General features: G+C 57.7%; 1 protein-coding gene across 4 annotated transcripts; it reads left to right on the forward strand.

The window, feature by feature from the left end:
• The first annotated feature begins 5,326 nt into the window (after window positions 1–5,326).
• LOC122914974 (tripartite motif-containing protein 26) lies at window positions 5,327–22,104 on the forward strand. Of its 4 annotated transcripts, XM_044261363.1 has the most exons (9): window positions 6,252–6,353; window positions 6,906–7,169; window positions 16,315–16,797; window positions 16,909–17,004; window positions 17,613–17,843; window positions 19,105–19,127; window positions 19,504–19,619; window positions 19,894–19,926; window positions 20,303–22,104. In XM_044261363.1, the coding sequence occupies exons 3-9, from the start codon at window positions 16,360–16,362 to the stop codon at window positions 20,983–20,985; spliced, it is 1,620 nt and encodes a 539-aa protein (XP_044117298.1). In that variant the 5' UTR covers window positions 6,252–6,353; window positions 6,906–7,169; window positions 16,315–16,359; the 3' UTR covers window positions 20,986–22,104. The 4 variants fall into 4 exon arrangements, with proteins under 4 accessions (XP_044117287.1, XP_044117298.1, XP_044117308.1 ...); XM_044261352.1 differs by lacking the exons at window positions 6,252–6,353; window positions 6,906–7,169 and adding an exon at window positions 5,327–5,540; XM_044261373.1 differs by lacking the exon at window positions 6,906–7,169.
• The last annotated feature ends 5,043 nt before the right edge of the window (window positions 22,105–27,147 follow it).

The following is a 27,147-nucleotide window of genomic DNA, read 5'->3' on the forward strand; positions in this document are numbered from 1 at the left end:
ACCCTACACCTAAAGAAGCTGGAGAAAGAACAGCAAAGGAAGCCTAAAACCAGCAGGAGAAGAGAAATAATAAAGATCAGAGTGGAAATCAATGAAGTAGAAAGCAAAGAACAATGAAACTAGGACCTGGTTCTTTGAAAGAATTAATGAGATTGATAAACCCATGGCCAGACTTATCTAAAAGAAAAGAGAAAGGACCCAAATTAATAAAATCATGAATGAAAGAGGAGGGATCACAACCAACACCAAAGAACTACAAACAATTACAGGAACATATTATGAGCAACTATACACCAGCAAGTTTGACAATATGGAAGAAATGGATGCACTCCTAGAGATGTATAAACTACCAAAACTGAACCAGGAAGAAACAGAAAACCTGAACAAACCCATAACCAGTAAGGAGATTGACGCAGTCATCAAAAATCTCCCAGAAACAAGAGCTCGTGGACAGATGGCTTCCCCGAGGAATTCTACCAAACATTTAAAGATGAATTACTACCTATTCTTCTGAAACTGTTCCAAAAAATAGATGGAAGGAAAACTTCCAAACTCATTTTATGAGGCTAGCATTACCTTGATCCCCAAACCAGACAAAGACCCCATCAAAAAGGAGAGTTACAGACCAATATCCTTGATGAATGTGGATGCAAAAATTCTCACCAAAATACTAGCCAGTAGGATCCCACAGTACATTAAAAGGATTATTCACCACAACCAAGCAGGATTTATGCCTAGGCTGCAAGGATGGTTCAACATGTGCAAATCAATCAGTGTGATACAATACATTAATAAAAGAAAGAAGAAGAACCATATGATACTTTCAATAGATGCTGAAAAGGCATTTGACAAAGTACAGCATCCTTTCTTGACCAAAACTCTTCACAGTGTAGGGATACATACCCCAAGATCATAAAAGCCATCTATGAAAAACCCACAGCGAATATCGTTCTCAGTGGGGAAAAACTGAGAGCTTTTCCCCTAAGGTCAGGAACATGGCAGGGATGTCCACTATCACCACTGCTATTCAACATAGTACTAGAAGTCCTAGCCTCAGCAATCAGACAACAAAAAGAAATTAAAGGTATCCAAATCAGCAAAGAAGTCAAACTCTCACTCTTTGCAGATGCTACAATACTTTATGTGGAAAACCCAAAAGACTCCACTCCAAACTGGTAGAACTTGTACAGGAATTCAGTAAAGTGTCAGGAAGTAAAATCAATGCACCAAAATCAGTTGCATTTCTATATACCAACAGCAAAAGAGAAATTAAGGAGTCGATCCCATTTACAATTGCACCCAAAACCATAAGATACCTAGGAATTAACCTAACCAAAGAGGCAAAGAATCTGTACTCAGAAAACTATAAAGTAGTCATTAAAGAAGTTGAGGAGGGACGCCTGGGTGGCTCAGTTGGTTAAGCAGCTGCCTTCGGCTCAGGTCATGATCCCAGTGTCCTGGGATCGAGTCCCACATCGGGCTCCTTGCTCGGCAGGGAGCCTGCTTCTCCCTCTGCCTCTGCCTGCCATTCTGTCTGCCTGTGCTCGCTCTCTCCCCCCACCCTCTCTCTGATAAATAAATAAAATCTAAAAAAATAAAATAAAATAAAGAAGTTGAGGAAAACACAAAGAAATGGAAAAATGTTCCATGCTCATGGATTGGAAGAACAAATATTGTGAAAATGTCTATGCTACCTAAAGCACTCTACACATTTAATGCAATGCCTATCAAAATCCCATTCATTTTTTTCAAAGAAATGGAACAAATAATCCTAAAATTTATATGGAACCAGAAAAGACCCCAAATAGCCAGAGGAATGTTGAAAAAGAAAACCAAAATTGGTGGCTTCACAATTCCAGACTTCAAGCTCTATTACAAAGTTGTAATCATCAAGACAGTATGGTACTGGCACAAAAACAGACCCATAGATCAATGGAACAGAACAGAGAGCCCAGAAATATACCCTCAACTCTATGGTCAACTAATCTTCAACAAAGCAGGAAAGAATGTCCAATGGAAAAAACACAAGTCTCTTCAACAAATGGTGTGGGGAAAATTGGACAGCCACATGCAGAAGAATGAAACTGGACCATTTCCTTGCACTACACACAAAAATAGACTCAAAGTGAATGAAGGACCTCCATGTGAGACAGAAATCCATCAAAATCCTTGAGAAGAACACCTCAGCTGCAACAACTTCTTCCTGAAACATCGCCAAAGGCAAGGGCAGCAAGGGCAAAAAGGAACTATTGGGACTTCATCAAGATCAAAAGCTTTTTACAGCAAAGGAAACAGTCAACAAAACCAAAAGACAACTGACAGAATGGGAGAAGATATTCGCAAATGACATATCAGATAGAGGGCTAGTATCCAAAATCTAGAAAGAGCTTAGCAAACTCAACACCCAAAGAACAAGTAATCCAATCAAGAAATGGGCCGAGGACACGAACAGACATTTCTGCAAAGAAGACATCCAGATGGCCAACAGACACATGAAAAAGTGCTCCATATCACTTGGCATCAGGGAAATACAAATCAAAACCACAAAGCGATACTACTTCACCCCAGTCAGAATGGCTAAAATTAACAAGTCAGGAAATGACAGATGCTGCCGAGGATGTGGAGAAAGGGGAACCCTCCTACACTGTTGGTGGGAATGCAAGACGATACAGCCACTCTGGAAAACAGCATGGAGGTTCCTCAAGAAGTTGAAAATAGAGCTACCCTATGACCCAGCAATCTCACTACTGGGTATTTACCCTAAAGATACAAACGTAGGGATCCAAAGGGGCATGTGCACCCAAATGTTTCTAGCAGTAATGTCCACAATAGCCAAACTTTAGCCCTCAGGGAGATTCAAATTAAAACCACATTGAGATATCACATTACACCAGTTAGAATGGCCAAAATTAACAAAACAGGAAACAACATGTGTTGGAGAGGATGTGGAGAAAGGGGAACCCTCTTACACTGTTGGTGGGAATGCAAGTTGGTGTAGCCTCTTTGGAGAACAGTGTGGAGATTCCTCAAAAAATTAAAAATAGAGCTTCCATATGACCCTGCCATTGCACTCCTGGGTATTTACCTCAAAGATACAAATGTCGTGAAAAGAAGGGCCATCTGTACCCCAATGTTTATAGCAGCAATGGCCACGGTCGCCAAACTATGGAAAGAACCAAGATGCCCTTCAACAGATGAATGGATAAGGAAGATGTGGTCCATATACACTATGGAGTATTGTGCCTCCATCAGAAAGGATGAATACCCAAATTTTGTAGCAACATGGACGGGACTGGAAGAGATTATGCTTAGTGAAATAAGTTAAGCAGAGAGAGTCAATTATCATATGGTTTCACTTATTTGTGGAGCATAACAAATAGCATGGAGGACAAGGGGTGTTAGAGAGGAGAAGGGAGTTGGGGTAAATTGGAAGGGGAGGAGAGCCACGAGAGACTATGGACTCTGAAAAACAATCTGAGGGGTTTGAAGTGGCGGGGGGGTGAGGTTGGGGTACCAGGTGGTGGGTATTATAGAGGGCATGGATTGCATGGAGCAATCTGGGTGTGGTGAAAAAATAATGAATAATGTTTTTCTGAAAATAAATAAATTGGGGGGAAAAAAAAGAACCTAGATGTCCATCAACAGATGAATGGATACAGAAGAGGTGGTATATGTAGATAATGGAATACTATGCAGCCATCAAAAAAACCAAAGTACTGCCATTTGCAATGACATGGATGGAACTAGAAAGTATTACACTAAGCAAAATAAGTCAATCAGAGAAAGACAACTATCATATGATCTCTCTGAAATGAGGAATTTGAGAGGCAGACCCAGGATGTCGTGGAGGGTAGGGAGGGAAAAAATAAAATAGGATGGGACTGGGAAGGGAGACAAATCATAGGAGACTTTTTTTTTAAGATTTTTATTTATTTGACAGAGAGAGATCACAAGTAGGCAGAGAGGCAGGCAGAGAGAGAGAGAGAGAGAGAGGAAAGCAGGCTCTCGGCTCAGCAGAGAGCCCCATGTGGGACTTGATCCCAGGACCCTGGGATCATGACCTGAGCGGAAGGCAGCGGCTTAACTCACTGAGTCACCCAGGCACCCCTCATAGGAGACTCTTAATCTCAGGAAACAAAGTGAGGGTTGCCGGGGGTTGTGGGATAGGGAGAGGGTGATTGGGTGATGGACATTGGGGAGGGTATGTGCTATGGTGAGTGCTGTGAAATGTCGACTGATGATTCACAGACCTGTACCCCTGAAACACATAATACATTTTATGTTAATTTTTTTTTAAAAGATGTGATTCATATACACAATGGAATATTATTCAGCCACCGGAAAGGATGAATACTCGCCATTTGCATTGACACAGATGGAACTAGAGGGTATTATGCTAAGCACAATGTCCATCAAAGAAAGATATCGGGGCGCCTGGGTGGCTCAGTGGGTTAAGCCGCTGCCTTCGGCTCAGGTCATGATCTCAGGGTCCTGGGATCGAGTCCCGCATCGGTCTCTCTGCTCGGCAGGGAGCCTGCTTCCCTCTCTCTCTCTCTACCTGCCTCTCTGCCTACTTGTGATCTCTCTGTCAAATAAATAAATAAAATCTTTAAAAAAAAAAAAGACATCATTTGATCTCAGTGATATGTGGAATTTAAGAAACAAAACAAAAGATCATAGGGGAAGCGAGGGGACAATAAAATAAGAGAAACCAGAGCGGGAGAACAAGCTTAAGACTTTATCACTGGAAACAAACTGAGGCTGCAGGAGGGGTGGGTACTTCGGAGGGCATGGGATGCGATGAGCCCAGGGTGTTGTACGCAGCTGACGAATCACTGATCTCTACCTCTGAAACCAATTATATATTAATTAATCAAATTTAAATACATAAACGTGAAATGGGTGCAGGAATGACAGCCCGTGCATACAGAAAGTGAAAGAGACGCTTGCCCGGCGGGACCTGACTCGGCGATGGGAGGCCTTCGGAGACGCCGGCTGAGCCGACCGGCAGGAAGGGGGCAGCCGCGTCCGGAGCTGGGACGGCGCGAGCTATCCGCGGGGCCTCCTGGCTGCAAGTGTGCGGGGAAGAGGCCGACGGTCGCAAGCAGGGCACGGGGCCTCTCCGGCGGGGCGATCCCCGACGGCCTCTGGGCGGGGCTGCCGGGTCCTCGGGGCGCGAGAGCAGACCCGGCCGAAAGCACCCGCCGTCTTCCCGGCGTCTAGCGGAGCCGGCGCTCAGACCCCCGCCCGCGCCCGCGCGCCCCAGTCCGGTCCGGGAGGGGAGGGCCACACCCTCGCCGGGAGAGGACGGCCCGGCGCGGGGGCGGAGACCGAGGGCGCGTAGGTCGCAACCCGCACCCTCCACACCGCCACTCTTCAAAGCCGGTGTTTCGCCTCCAATTCCTGCCCCACCGCGCGCGAGGGGCGGGGCCCGGGCGGGTTCCAGGGTTTGGGACCCTGAGAGCCACCCTCTCCTCCGGCGAGGCGGCCGACCCGCGCCCACTGCGGGACCTCGCGACCACGCTTCCGGGCGGGAGCAGGTAGGTGCCCGGCGCGGCGACCCTTTCCCCGCCGCCCGCGACCCCGCGCAGCCCAGGGTGCGGGGATGCGCCGGAGCCCAGGAAAGCCCCCCCACCGCGAGGGCTCGGGACCCCGCACCAGCCACCCGCAGGGAGGCCGCTGCACGGAGCGGGGCCGGGCCGCCAGCGCCTGCGGCCTCGCTTGTCCCTCCTGTGCGGTGGGGACCGTCGCGCTGCCCGCCGAGAGGTGTTTTGGGTAAAGCTCCTCGCCCATCGCGGATGCCTCGAAAAGCGTAGCTGGTTTTTGTAAAAACCCTTTAAGGACGTGCTTGGTGGAGGCCTTCCGGGTTCCGCAAGCGAAATGAGGCCAGGCTGGGGGCAGGGCGTCCGAGTTAATGCCGAGCCTGTGGCGGGACCCGCCGGCCCCGAGCGCGCGCAGAGGGAGGGCGTGGGGTTCCGGCTCGGCGAGGCCTAGCCACGGCGCCCCTCTCCAGCGCCCCGGGAGCGCGCCCTGCCCGCCCCACCCCCGCTGCGGCTCCCGCGCACCCCGGCTCCGCCCGGTCGCAGGTCCCGGCGCTCCGGCCCTCGTCGCCCCGCCCCCTTCAAAGGCCCCCGGATTTGCCCAGTGATGGTGACGTAGAGGAGACTCGCGCTCCAATTGGGAGACGGTGTTAGGCAGGAGCCAATCCGGGCGCTGATCCGGGGAGAAATCTCGGAGCCGCGCTCGGCGGATCCCGGAGGCCGCGCGGTGGGGACGCGACCCGGAACCGGCCGCGGCGGGAGAGCCGGGAGGCCCCCGAGGTCGGTGTTAGCGGCCGGGAGCGCGGCAGTGCGGTGAGTCGGGGAAGCCGACGCGGGGTCGGGTGCGACGTGGTGGGCGATCTGCCGCCGCGCGCGCACTGGGCCCGGGCCGGCCTCCGCCCCGAGCGCCAGCAGGTGCCCGGGGCCCCGGGGCGGGGTGGGGGGTGTAGGTTGTGCAGTAAGTAAGGCAGGTCGGCCCCCGTCCTCGGAGCCGTGCACGAGCTCCCTCTGCCAGCCGCAAGCGCCCTCCCTCATTATCTGTCCCCACTTGGCTCTCGAGGAAGGTCCGCTGCACCCTGGCTCCTGACCCCGCCGCGAGGATGGGGGCATGGCATCCGGTCATGCCTGCTGCAGATCGTGCGGGGACACTGCCCGAGCCTCCCCCAAGTTTAGAAGCAGCAGCTCTTTGAAAAAACAGGCTTTATGGGTTTTCTTCCCCAAAGTACATTTTTTTTTTCTGAATAGATTTGTTTAGAACAACTCTAAGCTCATAGAAGAAATTGCAAAGGTAGTAGGGTTCCCACATATCCCAGACCTTTCTCCCCTTGATTAACATCTTACGTTCTCCTGATGCATTTGTTACAGTTAATGAACCGGTATCGATCTGTTATTGGCCCAAGTCTGTCCTTCTCCCGATTGACCACGTGTCCACCTAAGCACCTGTTCTGTGCGGTGATCCCCGCCAGGTTGTCAGGTTGCATTTGGTTGTCATGTCTGGTGAGGCTCTGCTTCGCTGTGGGGTGATCTTGACAGTTTTGAGAAATGCTGGTGGAGTGTACGGTGCCCCCCTACTGGAATTGGATGTTTTTCTCCTGAGACCAGGCTCTCGCTTATTGGAAGACTACTGAGGTAGGTTTCCCTGTTGATGACCTGGCGTCAAGGGTACATACTGTCCACACGATTTAAGACTTGATGTTGGTTGTGATCACCTGAGAAAGTGTTTAGCAGGTTTCTCGGCTGTCAAGTTACTGTATCTCTTGTGCCCCCCCCCCCCCCCCCCCCCCCCCCCCCGCCATTTCACACCGTACTCTTTGCAAAGAAGTGACTGTGCAGCCCACACCCGAGGAGGGGCCGGTATGCTCCTCCTCCTTGAGGACAAGTGGCTACACCCAGTGTTTGGAACTCTTTGCATGGCAAATCCTCTCTCTTGTCCTTAATTTATTAACTTATTGAACCCATTGACACCAGCACGGACTCAGGGATGTTTATTTTGTACTTTCGGGTATAATCCAATCCTCCTTTATTTTGTTGCTCCAGTTGTTGTGGCTTTGGTTACTAGGGGCTCTTCCAAGTTGGCTCCTGTGGCCTTCCCAGCGTGTATTTTTATAGAGCTTTTTACTGTTGAAAGCACTTTGCCTGGGGGGTGTCCCATGAACGTCAAACAGTGTGATGAACTTGACAAGACGTTGTTATTCCCCTCCTTGAGAGGTAAGTAAGGAAGCGGAGGGTCAGGAGAAGGTGATATCTTAGCCGTCTCTTTCCTGCAAGGGAGGGACAGGCTGGTGTCAGACCACCCCAGAATGCATTGCGAGCCGCAGGGGAAGTCCATGGTCCGAACTGAGGTTTCTAGAGGTGACTCCAGACTTGGGCCTCGGGATCAGAATGGAAAGACAGTGGCTTTGGAAGAGAAAGGCTTAATTGGACTGTTAGCCAGATCGGTACACATGAAACGTTGACCTTCTCCCCAAAACAGTGTGTGTGGAGGGAGGCAGGGGGAGATCCGGAAATGTCTGTGGTCAAGAACGTCTAATCAGAGGGGGCCTTCTGCAGAAGCAAGATTGTGAGGGGGCCAAGGGAAGCCTGGTGGGGGTGGGGGGGATGAAGAAGAGGGTGGGGTCTGGAGGCATGGAGCACGTCTGTGCCAGGTCCTGGGGATAGGGACCGGCAAGGAATGGTGCCTGGGTTCACCTTCTGGTCGGGAGAGGCGGGTAGCCGCGTCGGCTGCTGGTAGTACTGTAATGATCCGTGGCACTTGCAGAGCTTCGGGAGCCTCCCTGGGTGGGGGGAGCCGTTCAGCTGGAAGGTGGGATGGGCATTGGGGGGGGCCTCACACGGGTGGTGTCTGATTCCAGCCGTCCACGGTGCGCTGGGACAGAGACCATGTGCAGGCACAGGGCGTGGGGAGTGGAGACCCTAGAGAATGAGCTGCGTTAGGCTGAGGCCACAGTTGGGGGCCCGATCGTGGGGGCTGCGTGGGCCCTGCGGTGCATTGCTGGCCACGGCTAGGACGGAAGGGGGAGAGGGCCAAGAGGAGAGCGGTATGTTCACGGCGCCTGGTAGGAGACGGGCTACACTGCACCAGATCTAAGAGGCGGTCAGTTTATACATGCTCCACATGGAAAACACGTCCCCCCAGTTCAGTTAGGATATGCTACGGATCACGTTTGGGAGAGGCTGCAATGCAATGTGTGGGTATCTTACGTTCGATGAGAAGTGTACCCCGTTGCCAGTTCTCAGATCCCTCCTCGCTCCGGGAAGTGAGTGGTCGAGTGTCTCCGTCTCACTAACCTGCAGATGGTGAGTTCCAGGCTCCACTGATGATCTTGAAAGAACTCGTCTGATAAGCTGGCCCTGTCCTGCCTGATGGCCAGATTGTGGAAACCAGCACAGAGGGTGCCTGACCCACAGATTCCATCTGTGTGTAGTGATGTCGGCCGTGACGTTAGGCTGCACACAACGCTCGTGTGCTCACGGCGCTCTGACTTTGGTCTGCCTGCACATGGTCTAGGTGCCCCCCCACCCCCACCTCTTCCGGTCCTATGGAGCTGTGCAAAGGTCAAGAACACGGCCCCAGGCTGCACAGCTGAGTCGTGGCAGCTGGGTGAAAACGGGGTTTCGGTGGGGAGTCTTCCCTGTCAGCTTTGGTTAGAGTAACAGCCAGGGACGGAAGAAGATTCTGATCGTGTCCCTGGAGCTGTGGATGGGGCCCGAGGGCCAAGAGCGGCTGGGGCATCTGGCAAGTCCTGGCTGGTTGCATTCCACCTGTGGGGTGGGAGGGGGAGCCGCCACTGGGTGTCTATCTTTGTCTAGAGAAAGAGGCAGATTTGGGGGGGTGGGCACAAATTCTTTGTGTATTTCAGCCCAGTCACCTTCAATAACGTCCTGTGCTGTATCAGGCAGGATTCCCTTTTTTGGTCAGGTGACTCCCAGGTGCACGGGGCTGAACATAAAGGCCATTTACTGCCTCGAGCAGTGGCACAGGTCAAGGGTTGATCCAGCTCCTGGCGCAGCCCGAGGAGGGTTTTAAGAGGTGCCCTGAGGATCTGGTTTCTTCTGCTTCCTCTCCGGGTTGGCTTCCTTCTCAAACGGGCTGGCCCTCTGCTTGGCAGAATGGCTCCTGTAGCTTCAGACCCTAATGCTGTCACCTCTCGAAATCGGTCTTGCCTCTGCAAGGTCTCCTTGTGACTGGCAGACTGGAGAGTCATAGCCTCTCCTCTGAAGCAAGCCCCGAGGTCAGGCAGGGGTAGACCCATTCCCTTGCTCCACCGTGAGCCGAGGGGGAGCTGTGGCGGAAGAACCTGCTCCAAGGGAGCAATGTTAGCAAGGGAGGGGCGCGTGGAAGCCGGGCAGACCCCTCCCTGAAGGTAAAGCGCCTGCGGGGCGACTGCTGGGAGCGGGGAGCACGGTGCCATCCTGCTGCCGTCTGCTGCAGGGCTCTGCCCCAGCTGCCCTGCCCTTCCCACTTCGTCCCCCTCCCTTCCTCCTTCCCTTCAGCATTCAACACAGACATGCACACACCGCGGGATTCCCTTTCCCTCCTGGAGACGCACCCGTGTCGGCGCCCACAGCAGCAGGTCCTGGCACGGCCGTGAGGCAGCATGAGCACCCGTGGCCTGCCGCTTGGAACGCACACTGCTACAGTTCGTGTGGGAACAGGTGGCGACTGGGTCAAGGATGCATCTGCTTGCTTGTGTGTCCCAGGACACGTGTACGGACCTTCACAGAACGGTGTTTGCCATTGTCCCAAACAGGAAACGGTCAGGGGGCCGGGAGAAGGGGCCCGCGGGCACACTTCATCTTCGCGCGTCCGCAGACGCCGTGTGTGCTACGGACGGGGGTTCTTGGCGACCCTGCAGCGGGCAAGTCTGTCGAACCCACTTTGCAGCTGCTGTTTCTGGCTCCGTGTCTGTGTGTCTCGGGATATCTCAGACATCTCAGACTGTGTGTCGTTAGTACAGTTAACGTAGTTGTTACTGTGATCTCGTGGGCTCCTGTGACTAATGCTTAGGTGACAGCAGTTCTTGGAATGAGTCATTTCATAATCAAGGTCTGTCTTTAGCTCTGACAGGACTCTGCACTTTGTGCACTGCCGCAGAGCGTAAGCACAACTGTTTTCGTGTGTGCTCCTGTCTGGCCCTGTGGCAGTATTCACTCCGTTGTGCTGGTCTGGGACCGAGCCGCCAGTATCTCCAAGGTCGAGTCACATCGGAAAGCAGTGAAAATGAACAGAGGCAGCTCCGTGTCCGTGAATGAGCCGCACAACGTGGTGTTTGTGCGCACCCCTGCAGACAAGTGCCGTGCGATCACATCTGTACCAGGGGGCGTAAAGTGTGCTTGACGAAGCACGGTGCGGTGTAGACGGGAGGGAGTGGCGGGCATGGTCCCGCACCCCCTGCCCTGCATCTCCCCGGCCTGCTGTTCTTGCCGCTCGGGGCACCGGGGAGTGCGGCTGTCGTCAGACGGGAGGGGCAGGTGGGGAGGATGGCTGCCTCCTGCGGGTAAGGCGGACATGTCCGCGGGTAAGGCGGACATGTCCGCGTCCACGCGTGATAGGGAGAGCTGCCGAGAAACCGGAGCGTACTGATGAGCCTGGCCTCACCCCTGCCAAGACGTGCACAAGGGCAGCGTGGGGGCAGAGCATGTGGCCTCTGCCTGTCCCTCGGGAAGGATCCGATGAAGGGGTGGCTTTCAGCAGATACTGCGGGCTGGGCCAGGAGTGGGGCTTCCTGGGGGTGAGGGGGGCAGCCCTTTCAGATGGCTCATGCCGCAGGGAGGCTTGGGTGGGGGGAGCATGGCACCTTTCGGGACCAGGAGAGGGGTTTGGTTTGGCCGTGGGGTCAGGTCTGGGGGGGAATAGCAGGAAATGAGCCTGCAGACCAGGGCTGGGCATCGCAGAGGCTGGAGGGAGATGTGACTTTGCCCCTGGAGCCGCAGAGAGCCTTGGAGGGGTTTCCCCGGGGTGGCCATGCGGACACAGGGATGTTTGAGCACAGGGAGGGGTGTGTTTGGAGAGCTGAAGGCTGGCCTTGGAGGCCGGCACGCTGAGCAGCGGAGGCCGGAGCCATAAGTAATCCTTGGGAGCCATACGTTTGTTGGGAAATCCTTGGGGTTTGTGGCCCCCACCATCAGCCCCAGTCCCAACCCCCAGAGTCTCACCCGGCCGTATGACAGTGTGCTGGGGGCTCTGGGAGGGCAGGGATTTTTGCCCTGTGTGGCATCCCCAGTGCCCAGCACATAGTAGGTCTCCAGCACTGGAGGACCTCTGCCCCCGAGAGCTCTTCCTTGGCACCCTAAGGCCCATCCCATGCCCCACTGAGCCCTGGAGCCGTTCCCGCCGTTCAGAGCGCATCTCATCCTGGCCCCGGGGATTCAGAGCACGCTGACCCCAGCCCTGGGGAGAACGGTCACCCACCCATGACCTCAGGAATGCACTGTCCAGGGGTCTGTGTCCCCTGAGGCCACCCAGCGCCAGGCCCATAGCCACGGCTGTAGACTCTGAGGGGCCCTGTGACATCATCTGCCGCGCTGTGGCCGCTCATCCGGAATCAGAATTCCGTCCTCTCCAGGTTTGGAAGAGGCGTCACAGACATTGACTTTGAGGGGAATTTGCTCGTTGAAATGGGGCTTCACCGCATCGGGCTCCCTGCTCAGCGGGGAGCCTGCGCCTCCCTCTCCTGCTCCCCCTGCTTGGGTTCCCTCTCTCACTGTCTCTCTCTCGGTCAAATAAATAAAATCTAAAAGGAAAAAAAAAGCAATGGGGCTTCACCTGGGGCCCCAGGAGCCCCGGGTGGGTTTCCCACAGGGACTGGAGCCCTCAGCTACGTGCTCTGATGATGGGAAAGGCGGGGCTCCTGTCAGACCCGAGGGAGGGCACCAGGAGCAGCCCCGGAGGCCAGGGTGCAAACCACGGCCCAGCCGCGAAGACTGCGGCTGGGGCTCGGTGTCTCCTGGGCCCCTCCCAGGGCATCCTGGGGGGATTGGTGTGGGGCAGCAGGAGCCACGGAAGGCGGAGGGAGAGTTCCGGTCCAGAGCAGAAGTTGGCAGCTGTTAAGAAACAAGGGCCGGAGTTCTGACCAGTTCCGCGGCTGCAGGGCCAGCGCAGGGGTCGGGCGAGGCGTGTGAGGCGCGGACTCCGACTGCAGCCTCCTTCCGCTGGTTCCTGCAGCTCCCCGCCATTCTCTTCGGCAGGAATCGCGCCCGGGTCCCGCAGCCTGCAGTGTGCTGCCTGCACCTGGCCCTCCTGGCCCACCTGTCGCCGTGGACTGAGGGGCCTTTCTGAGGTCAGAGAACAGTGAGGAGGGGAGAGAAGACCCGGACAGGGAGGGGTGTTTCCAGCTCTGCCTGCCTCCAGTTCGCACCCAGCCTCTGGCTTCTAGAAGGGACGGAAGAGCTGGCCACACTGGAGTGGGGATGCGTGGCCTCTGCCACGAGGGCCCCCATGGATGACCCCAGGCTTCTGAATGCTCATCTGGGGACAGGGGCCTGGGTGGGCGTGGCCGTTGTGGAGGCTTTTTCCAGCTCTGGCTTTCTGTGGTTCCTGTCTGCCCCAGCTCCAGGCACGGAGCTTGGCGTGACGGCTGCCCCCAGCTCTGGAAGCCTGAGAGATAGAATGTTCCAGGAGCGTGAAGTGGTAGAGAGGGCAGAACGTAGGGGAGGTACCGGGGGTCGGTGTTTTGCTGGCTCTGAATGTGGGGTGGGGAGCAGACTCCCTGGAACTCCTGTGTCCAGCGTCTACACTGGCCGGCCCACACTGTCCACCTTGAGAACTGCGTCCATGCACACGGCCCCATCTGAGCTTCCTGGTGTCCCACGTGCTGGGACAGCCTTGCCATGAGGCCCCGCACCCCAAGCTGTGCCCCTGGGCCACCGCCGGCCCTCGCCGAGCCTCTGTGTTCTCAGAAGAGCATCAGGAGCGCTGAGTAACGTGAGACGTCCACATGGCAGACGGGGCGGGTCCGAGTGCGTTCAGGTCAAACGGCCCTGCCTTGCAGGACCGCAGCCTTGTGTGCGAGCCGCAGCTGAAGCTGCCGTGGGCTCCGTCCGTGGGCTCCGTCCGTGGGCTGGAGCGGTGGGACCACACGGGAAGTGCCTGCCACCAGCCGCTTTGTGCAGGAGCACCTGTTCAGCTCCCCGGAAGCCACTGCCCTGTGCAGACGGAGCACCGGGCCTCTGCCCGCGGCAGCACCCTGATTGCCCCCGGCGACCTTTAACGTCTTAACTGCCTACGCAGCCTCATACCCCTTCCTTTCAGGACGACAGAAAACCGTAGCCCTGTGCTCACAAGGTTCCTGTGTGTCGTTCTGCCGAGCCGCGCAAAGCTGCTGTCCTCCGCTCCGGAGGCGGCAGCGTGTGTCACCCACCTGGGATGTCCCCCTCACGCCCTCCGTAAACCCCAGCAGAAGTTAGGAGCTCCCCGTAGTGCCCGGCCTTTTGTCAGCCTCTTTCTCGTTGTCCCAAAACTACCTTTATGGCTTCTTAAAACGAAACAAAACAGGATTTAGTCAAGGTGTTTGCCTTTGGCTGTTTTTCCTCTTTTGGTCTTTTTAAGTCAAGAACAATTCTTTTTTTTTGTGACATTCACTTTTTCTTAAGATTTATATATTTATTTATATTTGCGAGAGTGCACCAGGTGGGGAGGGCCAGAGCGAGAGGGAGACCAGCAGACTGTGCTCTGCGCAGAGCCCGACGCGCCCCATCTCACCACCCTGAGGTCATGACCTGAGACCAAACCGGGATCCAACATGTCGCCAACAGCACCCCGGCGCCCCCGACATGGCTGGGCCAGTATCCTCTGGAATGTCCCGTATTCTGGATGTGTCCGTTTCCTCGGGATGTGCTGGGGCTCAGCTCCCTGTCCCTCCTGTTTTCTGTAAGTCAGAAGGCGTGCCCAAAGGCTCGGTGAGGTCCCATGAGGCCAGTTTGGGCAGGATGACTTCAAAGGGGATATCCTGTCTCCCCGTGGTGCCCTTTGGGGAAGCACATGCCGGGTTGTGCACCTGTGAGCGCTGTGGGCTTGGGCAGGGCTCTGGTGGTCGCCGGACTTCTGCGTTACCAAGGTTCCACGGGAGGCCGTCCACGGGGGCCGTCAGCAGCGGGGACATGTCCCCTGATCTCCCTCATGGTCAGGCCAGCCTCTGACAACGAAGAGGGCTGCAGGGCACTGTCATGCCTGCTACACCGATGGGCCGCGTGATTCTGTGGCCTGACCGGTTGGTACGTTGTGCCCATGGGATTGCGGTGATGCGGGGTTGGCATGGAGCCTGCTGCGAGCACCTGCTGCACGGGACAGGACAGGTCTCATGCGGACAGTGAGCTGGGGCCGAGCGTCCGCAGCAGTTACCCTGCCGGCCCCGCAGCCGGGACAGAGACCCACGGCCTCTGCTTTTCAGCTGCAAGCCGCTCGGCAGTCGCTGGGTGAAGGGCTCGCAGCCACTGATCCCCAGCACCGGCCACTGCCCTGTTTGTGTCAGGCGTGATGGCTCAGGTCAGACGACGTCCCCAGCACAGGGAGACACCAGGCAGTCCCCAGGGTCGGTTACCACCCAGCCAGCATCCTGGACGCCGCCTGGTCTTTGTTCCTGCACATGGGCTCTGCACACACAGGAGCCCTCCAGATCTGTGCTAGGGCATCCGGTCCGAGGCGTGGTGACCCCACGTGGCTGGACGGTCCTGTGCTTTGTACGGCTCAGCTGTCGGACTGTGTCCGCCGTCCAGAACCAGACCCTGTCTCCTTTCTGGCTGGGGTTCCTCTGCAGCTCCCTCATGTTGCAGCTGGGAAGGGAGCGCAGGGCCCCTGGGCTCTCGGTGATGGGCTCACCGTGTCCAGAACCCATGGCAGCACTGACTCACCCGGGGCCCCAGGCGCTCCCCTCACGCCACCGAGGCTGGCTACCCTCCTTGGGTCACAGTGCCGCCTGCCACCAAGGACTGCAACTCAGCAACACCCGTCCCTGTGGCGGCTTCAAACGCAGGTCCCCTCTTGCTGCCACGGTGCGTGTCCACCCTGCTCTGTCCCTGCCTGCTCTCGCTGGATGCGGGAGGCTCCCCTTCCCTGGTTCCCCTGCAGATTCTCGGACTCAGCCTACTCAGCAAGCCCAAAGTCCGCATTTTACGATGGGCAGACGGAGGCTCAGAGCACGTAAGAGCGGTTCCTGTGGTCACACAGGACGGGGCAGGAGGCCGCTCAGCCCTGCGGAGGCTCCTCGGACAGGGCGTGGGCTGGAGTCGGCGGGCGCGGAGGTCCGTGGGGGTGCACAGGGCTGAGGTCCGGTCTGCACCACTGCCATGCTCCCTCCGAGGGTCAGATCCCCAGCTGCAGGCCACAGTGACTGCCCGCTGGGAGTCCCTCCACGCTGGTTTCCTGGGAGCGCGGCCCCACGGGCCACACCTGCCTGCAGCGAGGTGGCACACGGCGTCTGCGGGGAAGGGGCACGAGACCGAAGGCACGGCGCAGCCCAGGGCACATCCCTGACTCTCCAAGCTTCTGGAGTGTGGGCTAAGAGCCTCCGCGTCTCCTGGGCTCCCGTTCCCGCCCCCACGAGCAGCAGGCTGCTTGCGCTCTGCCCCGCGCAGTGTAGACACGGGAGGTGTGTGGGCGGCGTGTCTCCCGCTGACCCGGATCTCGCTCGATCGTAAGCGGTGCCTCAGAGCAGGTCCCCGCGGCGCGGTCACGCCAGCCGCGCCATGCTCTCTCCCCGCACCCCTGCACCCGCTCCGTGCCGCGCCGCCTCTGCCCCTCCCTGGGCCTGCTCCTGACTCTGCGTTTGTCTCCCAGGACGAGATCGTGGGCGCAGCGCGGCCCCTCCCAGCCAAGGGCACCATGGCCACGTCAGCCCCCCTGCGCAGCCTGGAGGAGGAGGTCACCTGCTCCATCTGCCTTGACTACCTGCGGGACCCCGTGACCATCGACTGCGGCCACGTGTTCTGCCGCAGCTGTACCACGGACGTGCGGCCCGCGTCGGGGGGCCGCCCCGTCTGCCCGCTCTGCAAGAAGCCGTTCAAGAAGGAGAACATCCGGCCGGTGTGGCAGCTGGCCAGCCTGGTGGAGAACATCGAGCGGCTGAAGGTGGACAAGGACAGGCAGCCGGGGGACGCGGCCCGGGAGCCCCCGGACGCCAGGCTGTGCGAGCGGCACCGGGAGAAGCTGCATTACTTCTGTGAGGACGACGGGAAGCTGCTGTGCGTCCTGTGCCGCGAGTCCCGGGAGCACAGGCCACACACGGCCGTCCTGGTGGAGAAGGCCGCCCAGCCCCACAGGGTAAGCCGGCTCCACCCCGCCCAGGGGTGAGGCCGGGCGCCCCCCCAACGCTTGTGGCCCGCGGGGGGCTCAGCCGCAGCGCGCCCATCCCGGTGGCTTGTCTTTTCGCAGGAGAAAATCCTGAACCACCTGAGTACCCTGAGGAGAGACCGGGACAAAATTCAGGGCTCCCAGGCCAAGGGAGAAGCCGATATCCTGACTGCACTGGTGCGTGGGCTGCGAGAGCCCGAGGCCACGGCCACGTGGGAGGGAGCTGGGGGGCCTCACGGCGGAGGCTGAGCCCTGCCGGTCTGAGCTGGGGGGCTTTGGGCTGGCTTCCTTCTCTGCTGTGCGCGGGCTCTCCTGCCCATGTGCACTCGCTGCAGCCATGGGCCGCGTCCAGCAGCGGCTGCTCCGGACTGCCAGCGTGCGCAGGGGACCGAGGAGGTCCCCGCAAAGCCCTTCCTGTTACGGATGGGGGGACTGGACTCCCGAGGTGGTGGGGAGTCGGGGGCTTTGGGAGGGGGGCGCTGGCTGCGGGATGAGCACAGTGGGGAGGCCTGGGGCGTCCTGGGGACCCTGTGTGAGGAGTCCTGCAGCCAGGGCTACCGCACTTGGGAAGCAGAGACAGCACTTCGTGTTTGATTCGGGATGGGGTGCGAGGGCTGTCCCCGCATCGCCTGCAGGGCAGTCTGTGTCGGAGGGAGGTTGGCTCTGAAGTCCACAGTGCACAGATAGGGGTGCGAGCCGGCCTCACGTGGCCCCCCCAGGAGACGCCGCCGGGGCTCTCCAGCCTGGGGCAGGGCAGTCAGCCGTCTCCCCTCCACACCCCGCAGAAGAGGATCCAGGACCAGCGGCAGAGCGTCATGACCGAGTTTAAGCAGGCGCACGAGTTCCTGCGCGAGCGGGAGCAGCACCTGCTGGGGAGGCTGGAGGCGCTGCAGCGGGAGCTGGCGGAGGGCCGCGAGAAGTACGAGGCCAGGGCTGTCGCGGAGCTGGCCCGGCTGGCGCTGGTCATCTCCGAGCTGGAGGCCAAGGCGCAGCAGCCGGCCGCCGAGCTCCTGCAGGTGAGACGCCTCCGGGGCAGCTGGACTCTGTCCCCCGTACCCACATGGGACCCGGGGAGAGTCGACCCGGGGAGAGCCGCCGCCTCGCAGGCCGCGACTTTCTCTACTGAAACGTCAGGAGAGTCACCCCCACCTGCCCCGCCCCCTCCCGTGGTCCCGTGAGCACAAGAGGACGTGACCTGCATGGTGTCCCTTCAGAGGGCAAAGTCTACCGAACACCAGTTGGGGGCGTTGGAAAGTGCCGTGGGAGAGGAAGGGAGGGCTGGGAGTGTTTCCTTCACACCGTCCGTCCTCGTCACAAGCACCACAGGTCGCTGGCATACACCCTCCAGGGGCAGCTACGGGCAGCCCGTGCTGCCGGGGTGGCCGATGGAGGGCGGCTTCTCCCAGGGAGGGACTGGAGGAGATGAGCAAGGCTTTCTGTGGGATGGAGAGCAGGCCGGGTGCCCCCGCACACTTCCTGAAGGAGGCAGCTTGGGTGCCAAGGGGGAGCGCCTTGAACTAGAGTGGAAACAGCACTGTGCCGCCTTCCTCCGGGAGCCTCCCTGGACCTTCCCCCTGCGGGCCAGGAGGAGGCTGTGGTGGCCGTGCGGGTCGGCAGTGGAGCCCCCCACCTCCTCCAGGAAGATGCTGTCCCGGCCAGCAGCCTGGCCTCAGGAGACCCAGCGGGGCAGGCTTTCCAGGACCCGCACAGGGGAGCCGCCTGCCGCCCCTCGCTGATCATTCTGGCTCGCAGATGGGACTGGTCGGGGGTGAGGGCCCAGTATGAGAAGAACTCGCTGAGGGCCCCGCTGCCAGGCAGCTCAGGAGCCCGGCCCGGCTCCACTCCTAGGCCTCTTGTTCTTGTCCCTCGTTTGGTCTAAAATGTGTCTCTGGCATTTTCCACAAATTCCTCCATCCAACAGGGATTAGGTCTCTTCCTGCCCCGTTCTCTGCCCCCCCGGGAGGGGCGGCCCTCTTTCCCCATTGCGTGCGGTCTCCCCTGCGGTTGTGTGGGGGGCAGGGAGAGACTGTCTGCGGTGCTGCTGGGGCTGAAACCCCGGCGGGAGCCCCTCCCACGCCACCCGAGGGAGCCGCAGGGGCCGCTCAGATGGAAGGCGCACCCGGGGCACAGGTGCCGGGATGGGGCGAGGGCACAGGGCGGGAGGAAGGGCCCACAGCCTTCTGTTCACTGTTGCACCCCTGGCTCCCAGCGCTGTGGCACCTCCTGTGAGTGGGGTCTGAGGCCACTGGGCTGAGCTTGTGCTTTCTTCCCCTCCAGGACACCAGGGACTTCGTGAACAGGTAACAGAGCTTCCTTTCCACGGCGCACCCGCCCCCCCCCACGCCCCCTCCATGGGACCCTTGGAATGAACCGTCCCACCTCGGCTAGGGTTAGGGTTAGCTGGAACACGGCTGGGACCTGGAGACTTGCTCTCTGAAGCAGCCAGGGCTCCGCTGGGGTCTGAGACGAGACAGATGAGGGCGGAGACATGCTCGCAGACAGAAGTGTTCCGGATGCTCGGGTCCCGGCCCAGCCGGGGGCTGTTCACTCAGTGTTTTTGTGCCCGTGTTTCTCCGTTGAATGGGGACGGTCATACCTTTCCTTCCTGCTTCATGGTTGTGAGAACGGGAGACGCGCACGGAGAGCTGAGTGACAGGTCGCCTGTCGACTTCGCAGGTACCCGCGGAAGAAGTTCTGGATTGGGAAGCCCATTGCTCGGGCGGTTAAGAAGAAGACGGGAGAATTCTCCGAGAAACTTCAGTCCCTGCAGCGAGGCCTGAGAGAGTTCCAAGGTGGGGGCTGAGGTGCGCTGGGGTGGGCGTCGGGCCTGGCTGGGGGCTGGGGTGCGCTGGGGTGGGCATTGGAGCTGGGGTTCTGCATCGAAGGAGGGGGCCACCTCCTGACCCTCATCTTCGGCCTCACCTTGCGTCTCCTGGTTGTTTTCTGTTTTCTTCTTGGGATGTCAGGCAGGGAGGCCCTATCTGGAAATTCATCCTGTCTGAGCAGAAAACGGGCCCATAGTGTTTCTGGGCGAGAGGGTCATTCCTATCCTTTTCTCCTCCCCAGGGAAGCTGCTAAGAGACTTGGAATATAAGACAGGTGAGTGTCCAAGGGCCATTCCCAGTTCCCCTCCCATGAGGAACTCCGTCCCCACAGAGACTCTTGACTGTCCCCTGCTGCCCAGGGAGTCCTTTCTCTTATGCGGCTGAGATTTCCCAGCAGCAAGTCTGTACCCCGCGCCGGGCCTCTGGTCTGCAACAGAAGTCCGTGCTTGACTGCCGGACCCTCGTCTGCACCATGTTCTCCGCCTGACCACGTGGGTCCTGTGTTCCAAGGCCGTCTCTGCTGCCGGCCCCTGCATTGTGCTCCCTCTGTGCCCTGCTGTCAGGTTGTGCACTGCACAGCACTTGCTTATAGGGTGTGGCAGCCCTGCGGGGCCCCCCAGTGACCGCGCTACTGTTCCGTGTCCCCACAGTCAGTGTCACGCTGGACCCACAGTCGGCGAGCGGGTACCTGCAGCTGTCGGAGGACTGGAAGTGTGTGACCTACAGCAGCCTCTACCAGAGCACTTACCTGCACCCCCAGCAGTTCGACTGTGAGCCAGGGGTGCTGGGCAGGAAGGGCTTCACCTGGGGCAAGGTGTACTGGGAAGTGGAGGTGGACAGGGAGGGCTGGTCCGAGGATGAAGAGGAGGGCGAGGAGGAGGAGGGCGAGGAGGAGGAGGAGGAGGAGGAGGAGGAGGCAGGCTACGGGGACGGGTACGAGGACTGGGAGACAGATGAGGACGAGGAGTCGTTAGGGGCGGAAGAGGAGGAGGAGGAGGAGGAGGAGGAGGTCCTCGAAAGCTGCATGGTGGGGGTGGCCAGAGACTCTGTGAAGAGGAAGGGGGACCTGTCCCTGCGGCCGGAGGACGGGGTATGGGCGCTGCGCCTCTCCTCCGCGGGCATCTGGGCCAACACGGACCCCGAGGCTGAGCTCTTCCCAGCCCTGCGGCCCCGGCGGGTGGGCATCGCCCTGGATTATGAAGGCGGCACCGTGACATTTACCAACGCAGAGTCACAAGAACTCATCTACACCTTCACCGCTACCTTCACACGGCGCCTGGTCCCCTTCCTGTGGCTCAAGTGGCCTGGGACTCGCCTGCTGCTGCGACCCTGAGCCCACCGCTGCTTCCCTTCTCGGGGATTCCAGGACCGTGACGGGGAGGGGGTGTCTGGCCACGGCACCTGGAGCAGGTGCACTGCCCCCCACCGCCCCCCACCGCCCCGTGGCCATGGCCCCTCGAGGCTCGCTCAGCGCCGCCGCTCCGTCCACACAGCCGCCGTCGGACTCGTCCCCCACCCCCGGGGGTCCCTGTGCAGACGTCTGACCCCGGAGTCCGTGAGAGCCCTCTGCGGCCTCGGCCCAGCTCTGCACACACTCTGTGGAACCAGAGACGAGACCGCCTTCCGTCGCCCAATCTGGCGTCCCGTGCTGGCGTCTCCTGGGAGAGCACAGGTGACTGCACCGAGGCCACTTGCTGTGCCCGGCATCCCCCTTGCCCACATCCTCTCCGCTGCCAGCCTTCCCTGCCCCCCAACCCAGAGTCCCCCACGCGAGCAGAGCAGAAGCCCACCACGGTTTCCGGGCGGTTTGAACAAGCTTCCGAGGTGCCGCGGAGTCTCCCAGCCTGGAGCCGAGGCCTCAGTGCTCTGATACCAGGGTCAAGCGTCTGACCTAGGACCCCCGGAGCTGCTTGGGGGAGCGATCTGGATGCACCTGGCTTTGCGGCCTTGTGTGTGGTCAGCGATCAGTAAATGACCTGAGGGTGAGGCTTTGGGAGATGGTGACGGGAGTCCGGAACACTGTGCTCTTGGTGGGTCGTCTGAGGTCACCAGGGCAGACGCCCGTCCAGGCCAGCCTTCCCTTGGAAGCCCCGGCCCGTGCCCCCTGCACAGTGGAAGCTTGGTCCGGATGACTCTGCAGGCCCCTCCGTCCTGCGACGGGGCCCTGGGAGAGACGAAGCTGCCAACAGGACTCCCGGAGCTCGCCTTCGTGTAGGGTGAGGGCTGGACCGCGGCCTCGTGGCGGTCGCACGCTCCCTGCTGCAGCCGGACACCCACAGCCTGTGTGTGCACCCGTGCCCCGCCTGGCAGCCGCGTCCCATGCCCCGGCACCTCAGCCCCCACATCACCTGGCAAGGTCCCTGCTATTTCTGCCTCTAGTTTTGTACCCCCATGCACCTCCCGCAGGGCTGGGCACACAGCAGGTGCTCAATAAAGACTTGTGCAATGAGCAGACTGGGTTCATTTACTTTATTATAAACTTTGTGTGGCTCCAGAGTGGTTGCATGAACGGCAGTGGCCTGGGGTCCCTCCTGCGACACGCCGCTGCCCCAGACAGCAGCCCCCACGTCTCCCTGTCCCGTGCTCTTCACCAGCATCCGCACAGCCCCGGACGGCCCTTGACACGGTGACATTCTGTGGCACACCCAGAATCTTTCCGAGGAGAATGCATGGTGCCCTACCCTAAGGAGGCTCCCCCAGTGCCCTCTGACCCACGCAGCCCCCCAGCTGTCTCCTGTCTGTGCTCTCGGCTGGTTTTCTACTTGTCGTTTTCAACAGAAATGGAAGATCTCGTTTATGACTCTTCCCCCTTCATAGTTTTCATTTGTTCTTTTTGCTTTTCTTTCTAAATACAGATATGCAAAATGTGTCACTTATTAGAAATAAGACACGTTATTAATATAATGAGGTCAGTTAATCTGCATTCGAATCCTGAGCGACAACAATCACTAGCATATTCTTGAAATTTTACATTTATTTTGTTGATCGATGTGAATTGTTTCCTAAAATTATACTCTCCTAATCTTTTATTTATGGGAAGATTTCAGAATTCTCAAAATGCCGCTTATCCTTTCTTGGAAAGAATTTTTACATAATGAAATTTCTGAAAATTTTTAAGGTGATGGTTGTATAATTAAAAGCTCCTAGTTATTAAATAGAGGACATTTGCATTTGAACAAAACAGGAATGCTTGCAGGTCCTGGTTTAACGTGAGCATGAAACTTCCAGAATAAAGCACAGACGATGAGGTATCCGCATGGAACAGCAAAACCCTGAAAACACGCACGTTGTGCCACCACTGAGGACAGAAAGGTGCCACGTGGAACTTACCTAGATTCTTTTGGACATTTTTATTTTTTATAATCATATTTTTAAGTATTTTTTATGGGAACTCCACCTACACGTGTGGTCAGATCTACGTAGCATTTACCACGGGGGAGGAAAGAGCAGCCCCCTCCTTTCCCCAGGGCGCTCCGTGCTGGGCGATTTCCTCCATGCAGCTTTGGTGCGGGACTGTCCTCTGTCCCCCGGCAGCCTGGCAGCTCTGGACCTGGCTTTCTCGTGGGGTGCACACCTGTCCTGCCCGGTGGCCAAGCCTGAGCGCAGGTTACCGAGTCCTCTGCACATGGGTCTGTGGGGACAACCTGCTCTTTCTGGACGGAGAAACTGCCTTTCTCTCCCCTTCGGCTTCATTTCCTACGTCCACATTACGAACCGGAGCCCGGCATGTTCACTAGTTGTCAGCCTCTGTCCGTGCCCGGTCGCCGGCTGCTGTGGTCGGTGTTCTGTCCCGTCTCCGCCACCCTCCGTCCGTGCACAGCCCCGTGGGAGGGGCTCTCCTGTTTCCTCCTGTGTTTTCCTCTTCTTCGCTGACTTCCTTCTCATAAGCCGGTGACTTCCTGATGGGGCGTGTAAGTTGCTGTTTCGAGATGTTGCGTATCTGCAAGTTCAGGGCCTTTCGGTTCAGGGAAACGTTGCTAAGTTTTTTCCTTTTTTTTTTTTTTTGAATTTAATTTAATTTTATTTTTTTGTGTGTGTGTTCCAAAATTCATTGTCTGCTGAGTTATTTCTTGACGGTTGGCGCCTCCTTTGTTTTCTCTGCCGTCTCTGGCCTTCGCGTGGCTCCTGCACTGGTTTTCCGAGAGGCGGGGGTAGGCGAGGACGTTTCCAGGCCAGGACCTGGAGGGCGGCGGGCAGAGACCTGGAAGAGGGCGGTGACGGGTGCCGAGCCGGCGTCTGCTGTCCCGCGCTCGCTCCGCCACGGCTGCTGTGATAGGGAGAGTCCAGGATCGCACGGGCAGGGGGACAGGCAGGGACAGGCTGGGAGGGGACACCGCCTGTCTGCAGCAGGGTGCAGGGAGGGCAGGGAGAGCCGGGGAGGGGTTGGCACAGGCGGACCATGCCGGCCGCGGGGACCACACCGCCGGGTCTGGGGTTAGGGAGCCGCTCAAGACGGCTCGCGTGCTGCCCCACCTACACCCCCGACACCGTTCTTCGTGGGGTCCCTTCCTTCAGGGAGCTCGTCCCACGAGAGGCACAGACAAGTATTAAGCAGTGCGGGGCGCCTGGGGGCTCCAGCGGCTGAGCAGTGAACTCTTGGTCTTGGCTCAGGTGGTGACCCCAGAGTCGCGGGACCCATCCCTGCGGGGGCTCCGCGCTCAGTGGGCGTCTGCTTCTCCCTCTCCCCCTCCCCACGCTCATGCTCTCTCAAATAAAGTAACAAATCTTTTAAAATAAATAAATAAACTAAGCACAGCAAATACAAACATAGCATATGTTGGAAAATAAGCATCGTGGACCTAAAACACGATGGTTGCTTTTTGAAATATCTTTGTGCCGAGAGAGAAGGAAGCCGCGAGTCCGGGAGAGGGGACGCGGGGGGTGAATCTGCGGAGTGAGGGCTGTGTAGACCGAGGCCGCAGAAGGGGCGCATGCGAGGGTGCACAAACGCGATCTGCCATTAGGCCAACAGCCCCAGGTCTGGGGTTCGGGCGAGGCAGCCTCACGACGGCTGGGCCTGGTTGGGGAGTCAGGCTTGGGGTCACTGGCATTGCTTCTGAGAGGTGTGTCTGCAGCCGAATGGAGAGCTCTCCCGGGTGAAGGGCTGTCAGAGTCAGGGCCAAGCCAGAGACTTGGGAGTCGGAAGTACACGGGCCAGCTAAGGCCCTGGGGCAGGTGTGGAGATCACACTAAGGGGGCTGTGCTGACCCCCGGGCGCTCGGCGTCTGTCCACGGCCGAGGAGGAGCCGGCAGAGACGCGAGCAGCAGCCAGTAGGGAAGAGGCCCAGCGCGGCCCAGATGACCCTCAAGAGGTGGTGGGGGAGGGGGCTGCCCAGGCAGTCATGGAGCTGCGCTGACCTGGGACTCCCCACTTCGCCCTTGCAGCCCAGGGGTGCTTCACACCCCGCACGCATCTTTGTAAACTGTCCCTCTGCTAAGCTGGGCTCAGTCCCCCCTGCTGGTAGAAAACCAGCTCTGGGCGGGGGTGGGGGGTGCGGAGAGAAGGAGAGGAAGGGGTGAGGTGGCCGCAAGCTGGGGCAGGCCTGGGACCCGCACGTTTCCAGGCATGGCCGCAGGAGGCCCAACACACCTGGCTTGAGCTGTTGGCGTGAAGTTCCAGGCCCTTGACTGTAGTACGGAGGGATAAGCTGGTGATGACTCAGGTAGTCTCCCAAGGGGTGTGACAGAGAAAAATCAGGGGCCCCCAGGGACTCAGATCCTGATGCCCGGGGTCCTGGGATGGAGCCCCACACTGGGCTCCCTGCTCAGCGGGGCACCTGCTTCTCCCTCTGAGGCTTCTCCCCGCTTGTGCTCACTCTCTGTGTCCAATAATCAAAGACTATGTTTACCCTTAAGTTCGGGGTTCTTTGTATAATCGTTGAATGAATTATATTTTGTTATTCAAATATGCTCTATCTTTATTAGAAGAAACTTATTTTGTGGCTCCATTATTCTAGATCCTAATCATTTTCTGTGTCTTTGAGTATCAGTGACTGAAAGAAATATCTTTTAAAATCTGCTGTTCTGTTCTTTTTGTAACTGATCCTGAATTGTTAGATGTATGAGAGCTTAGAATTGTTACAGTTTCCAGATAAATTGTTCCTTTTACCAAAATGTACTATCCCTGTTTCTCCAGCTAATAATACTTCTTGCATTGAAATATGTCTTCTCTGACATTGATACAGTTACACCGACTTTCCCTTCACTATCACTGCCCAGTATGTTATGTTTAATCTTTCAGGGTCATTGTTTTATCTCTTGTTTTGTAAACAGCATAGCTGGATTTTTTTTTTTTCCAGTCTAGAAACTGGTCTTTCAGCAATAGGAGTTATTCTGTTTATATTTATTGTGATTATTGAAAAACCAATAAAATTTTATGATCATGTTTTATGATTTCTATTTGTCGTTCTTTTCTGTGCTTTTTTTTTTTTTTTTCTTTGTTGGGTTAAGTTTTCTTAATCCCCATGTTTCTCTGCTCCTGGTTGGGAAGTTACATATTTTCCTTCTCTCCACCCATAAAGTCTTACATGCATGCTTGGATCAACAGAACGTAGGGTGTCGCAGTGTCCCTCTGTCCTTCCAGACGGCGCAGCCGAGGAACTCCTCCCGGTCTGGCTGACGGCGATCCGTCTCACGGCCGCTGTCATTCGCCTGCCCCGTGCTTGCTAAGGACGGTGGCTCTCGGATTCCTCCCTGGGTAGGGCCTACTCTGGTCCTCTGAATTTTTCTCCGAGGTTTTCTTGCGTCTGGATCTGCAGTTTTTGTAGTGTCTGGATTCTAGTCTTTCGTCAGTTCTACGTATTGTCAGTGTCTTTCCCCAGTTGGTAACTTACCTCTTCACTCTGTTCTGGTGTCTTAGTAATCAGAAGTCCTTAACTTTAATGCTGGGGGACTTGCGGTGGGTGCTGTGCTTATTCCTTAACTTACCCACCAGTCTTACTGAAGCGGTCCTCCATTACTGCACGGTCATGGGGTAACCCCCACAGCACCTTCCATGTCCAGTGTTTCCCTCGTGTTTTGATGTTCACCTTATCCGAATCCACCATGCGCCCGCTTTGTTTTCGTGTGCCTGCCCGTGGGCCCTGCTACTGTTGGTCTGTAGGATTTGATGTCTGCACCCCTGTTTGCCGCTGTTATCAGCAGCGACCGGGAGCCTCCCACCGTGCCAGGCGATGTCTGCGTGTCCCCCTGTCGTGAGATAGCGCAACGTGCGTCCGTGGGTCTTGGCCCTGGTTCCTGGCACAGAGCTCCCAAACCCTCGTACTGTCCTCCGTGATAATGGCTCCATGAGTGTCCCCCGTTCAGTGTGGTGCCTCTGGGCAGGCTCCTGGACAGGGGCTGGTCCCCAGAGACCCAGCCACCGCAAGCCGAGCCGTTTGGGAGAGGGGCAGGGAATTGAGCTAATGACGCACGTGCCCTTGTGAGGGCGCCCCCATGAGATCCCAATCACACGAAGTTGGGGGGCTTCCAGGCGGCTGAGCACCTCCACACCCAG

The sequence above is a fragment of the Neovison vison genome, chromosome 1 (assembly GCF_020171115.1).
Source record: "Neovison vison isolate M4711 chromosome 1, ASM_NN_V1, whole genome shotgun sequence".
NCBI classification, from domain to species: domain Eukaryota; kingdom Metazoa; phylum Chordata; class Mammalia; order Carnivora; family Mustelidae; genus Neogale; species Neogale vison.

Bases quoted from the DNA above. Each gene is read 5' to 3' on its own strand.
- LOC122914974 (XM_044261352.1), top strand. From the start codon at position 16,360: ATGGCCACGTCAGCCCCCCTGCGCAGCCTGGAGGAGGAGGTCACCTGC. The intron at 17,005-17,612 runs GTGCGTGGGCTG...CACACCCCGCAG, and splicing joins CCGATATCCTGACTGCACTG to AAGAGGATCCAGGACCAGCG. The intron at 17,844-19,104 runs GTGAGACGCCTC...CTTCCCCTCCAG, and splicing joins CGGCCGCCGAGCTCCTGCAG to GACACCAGGGACTTCGTGAA.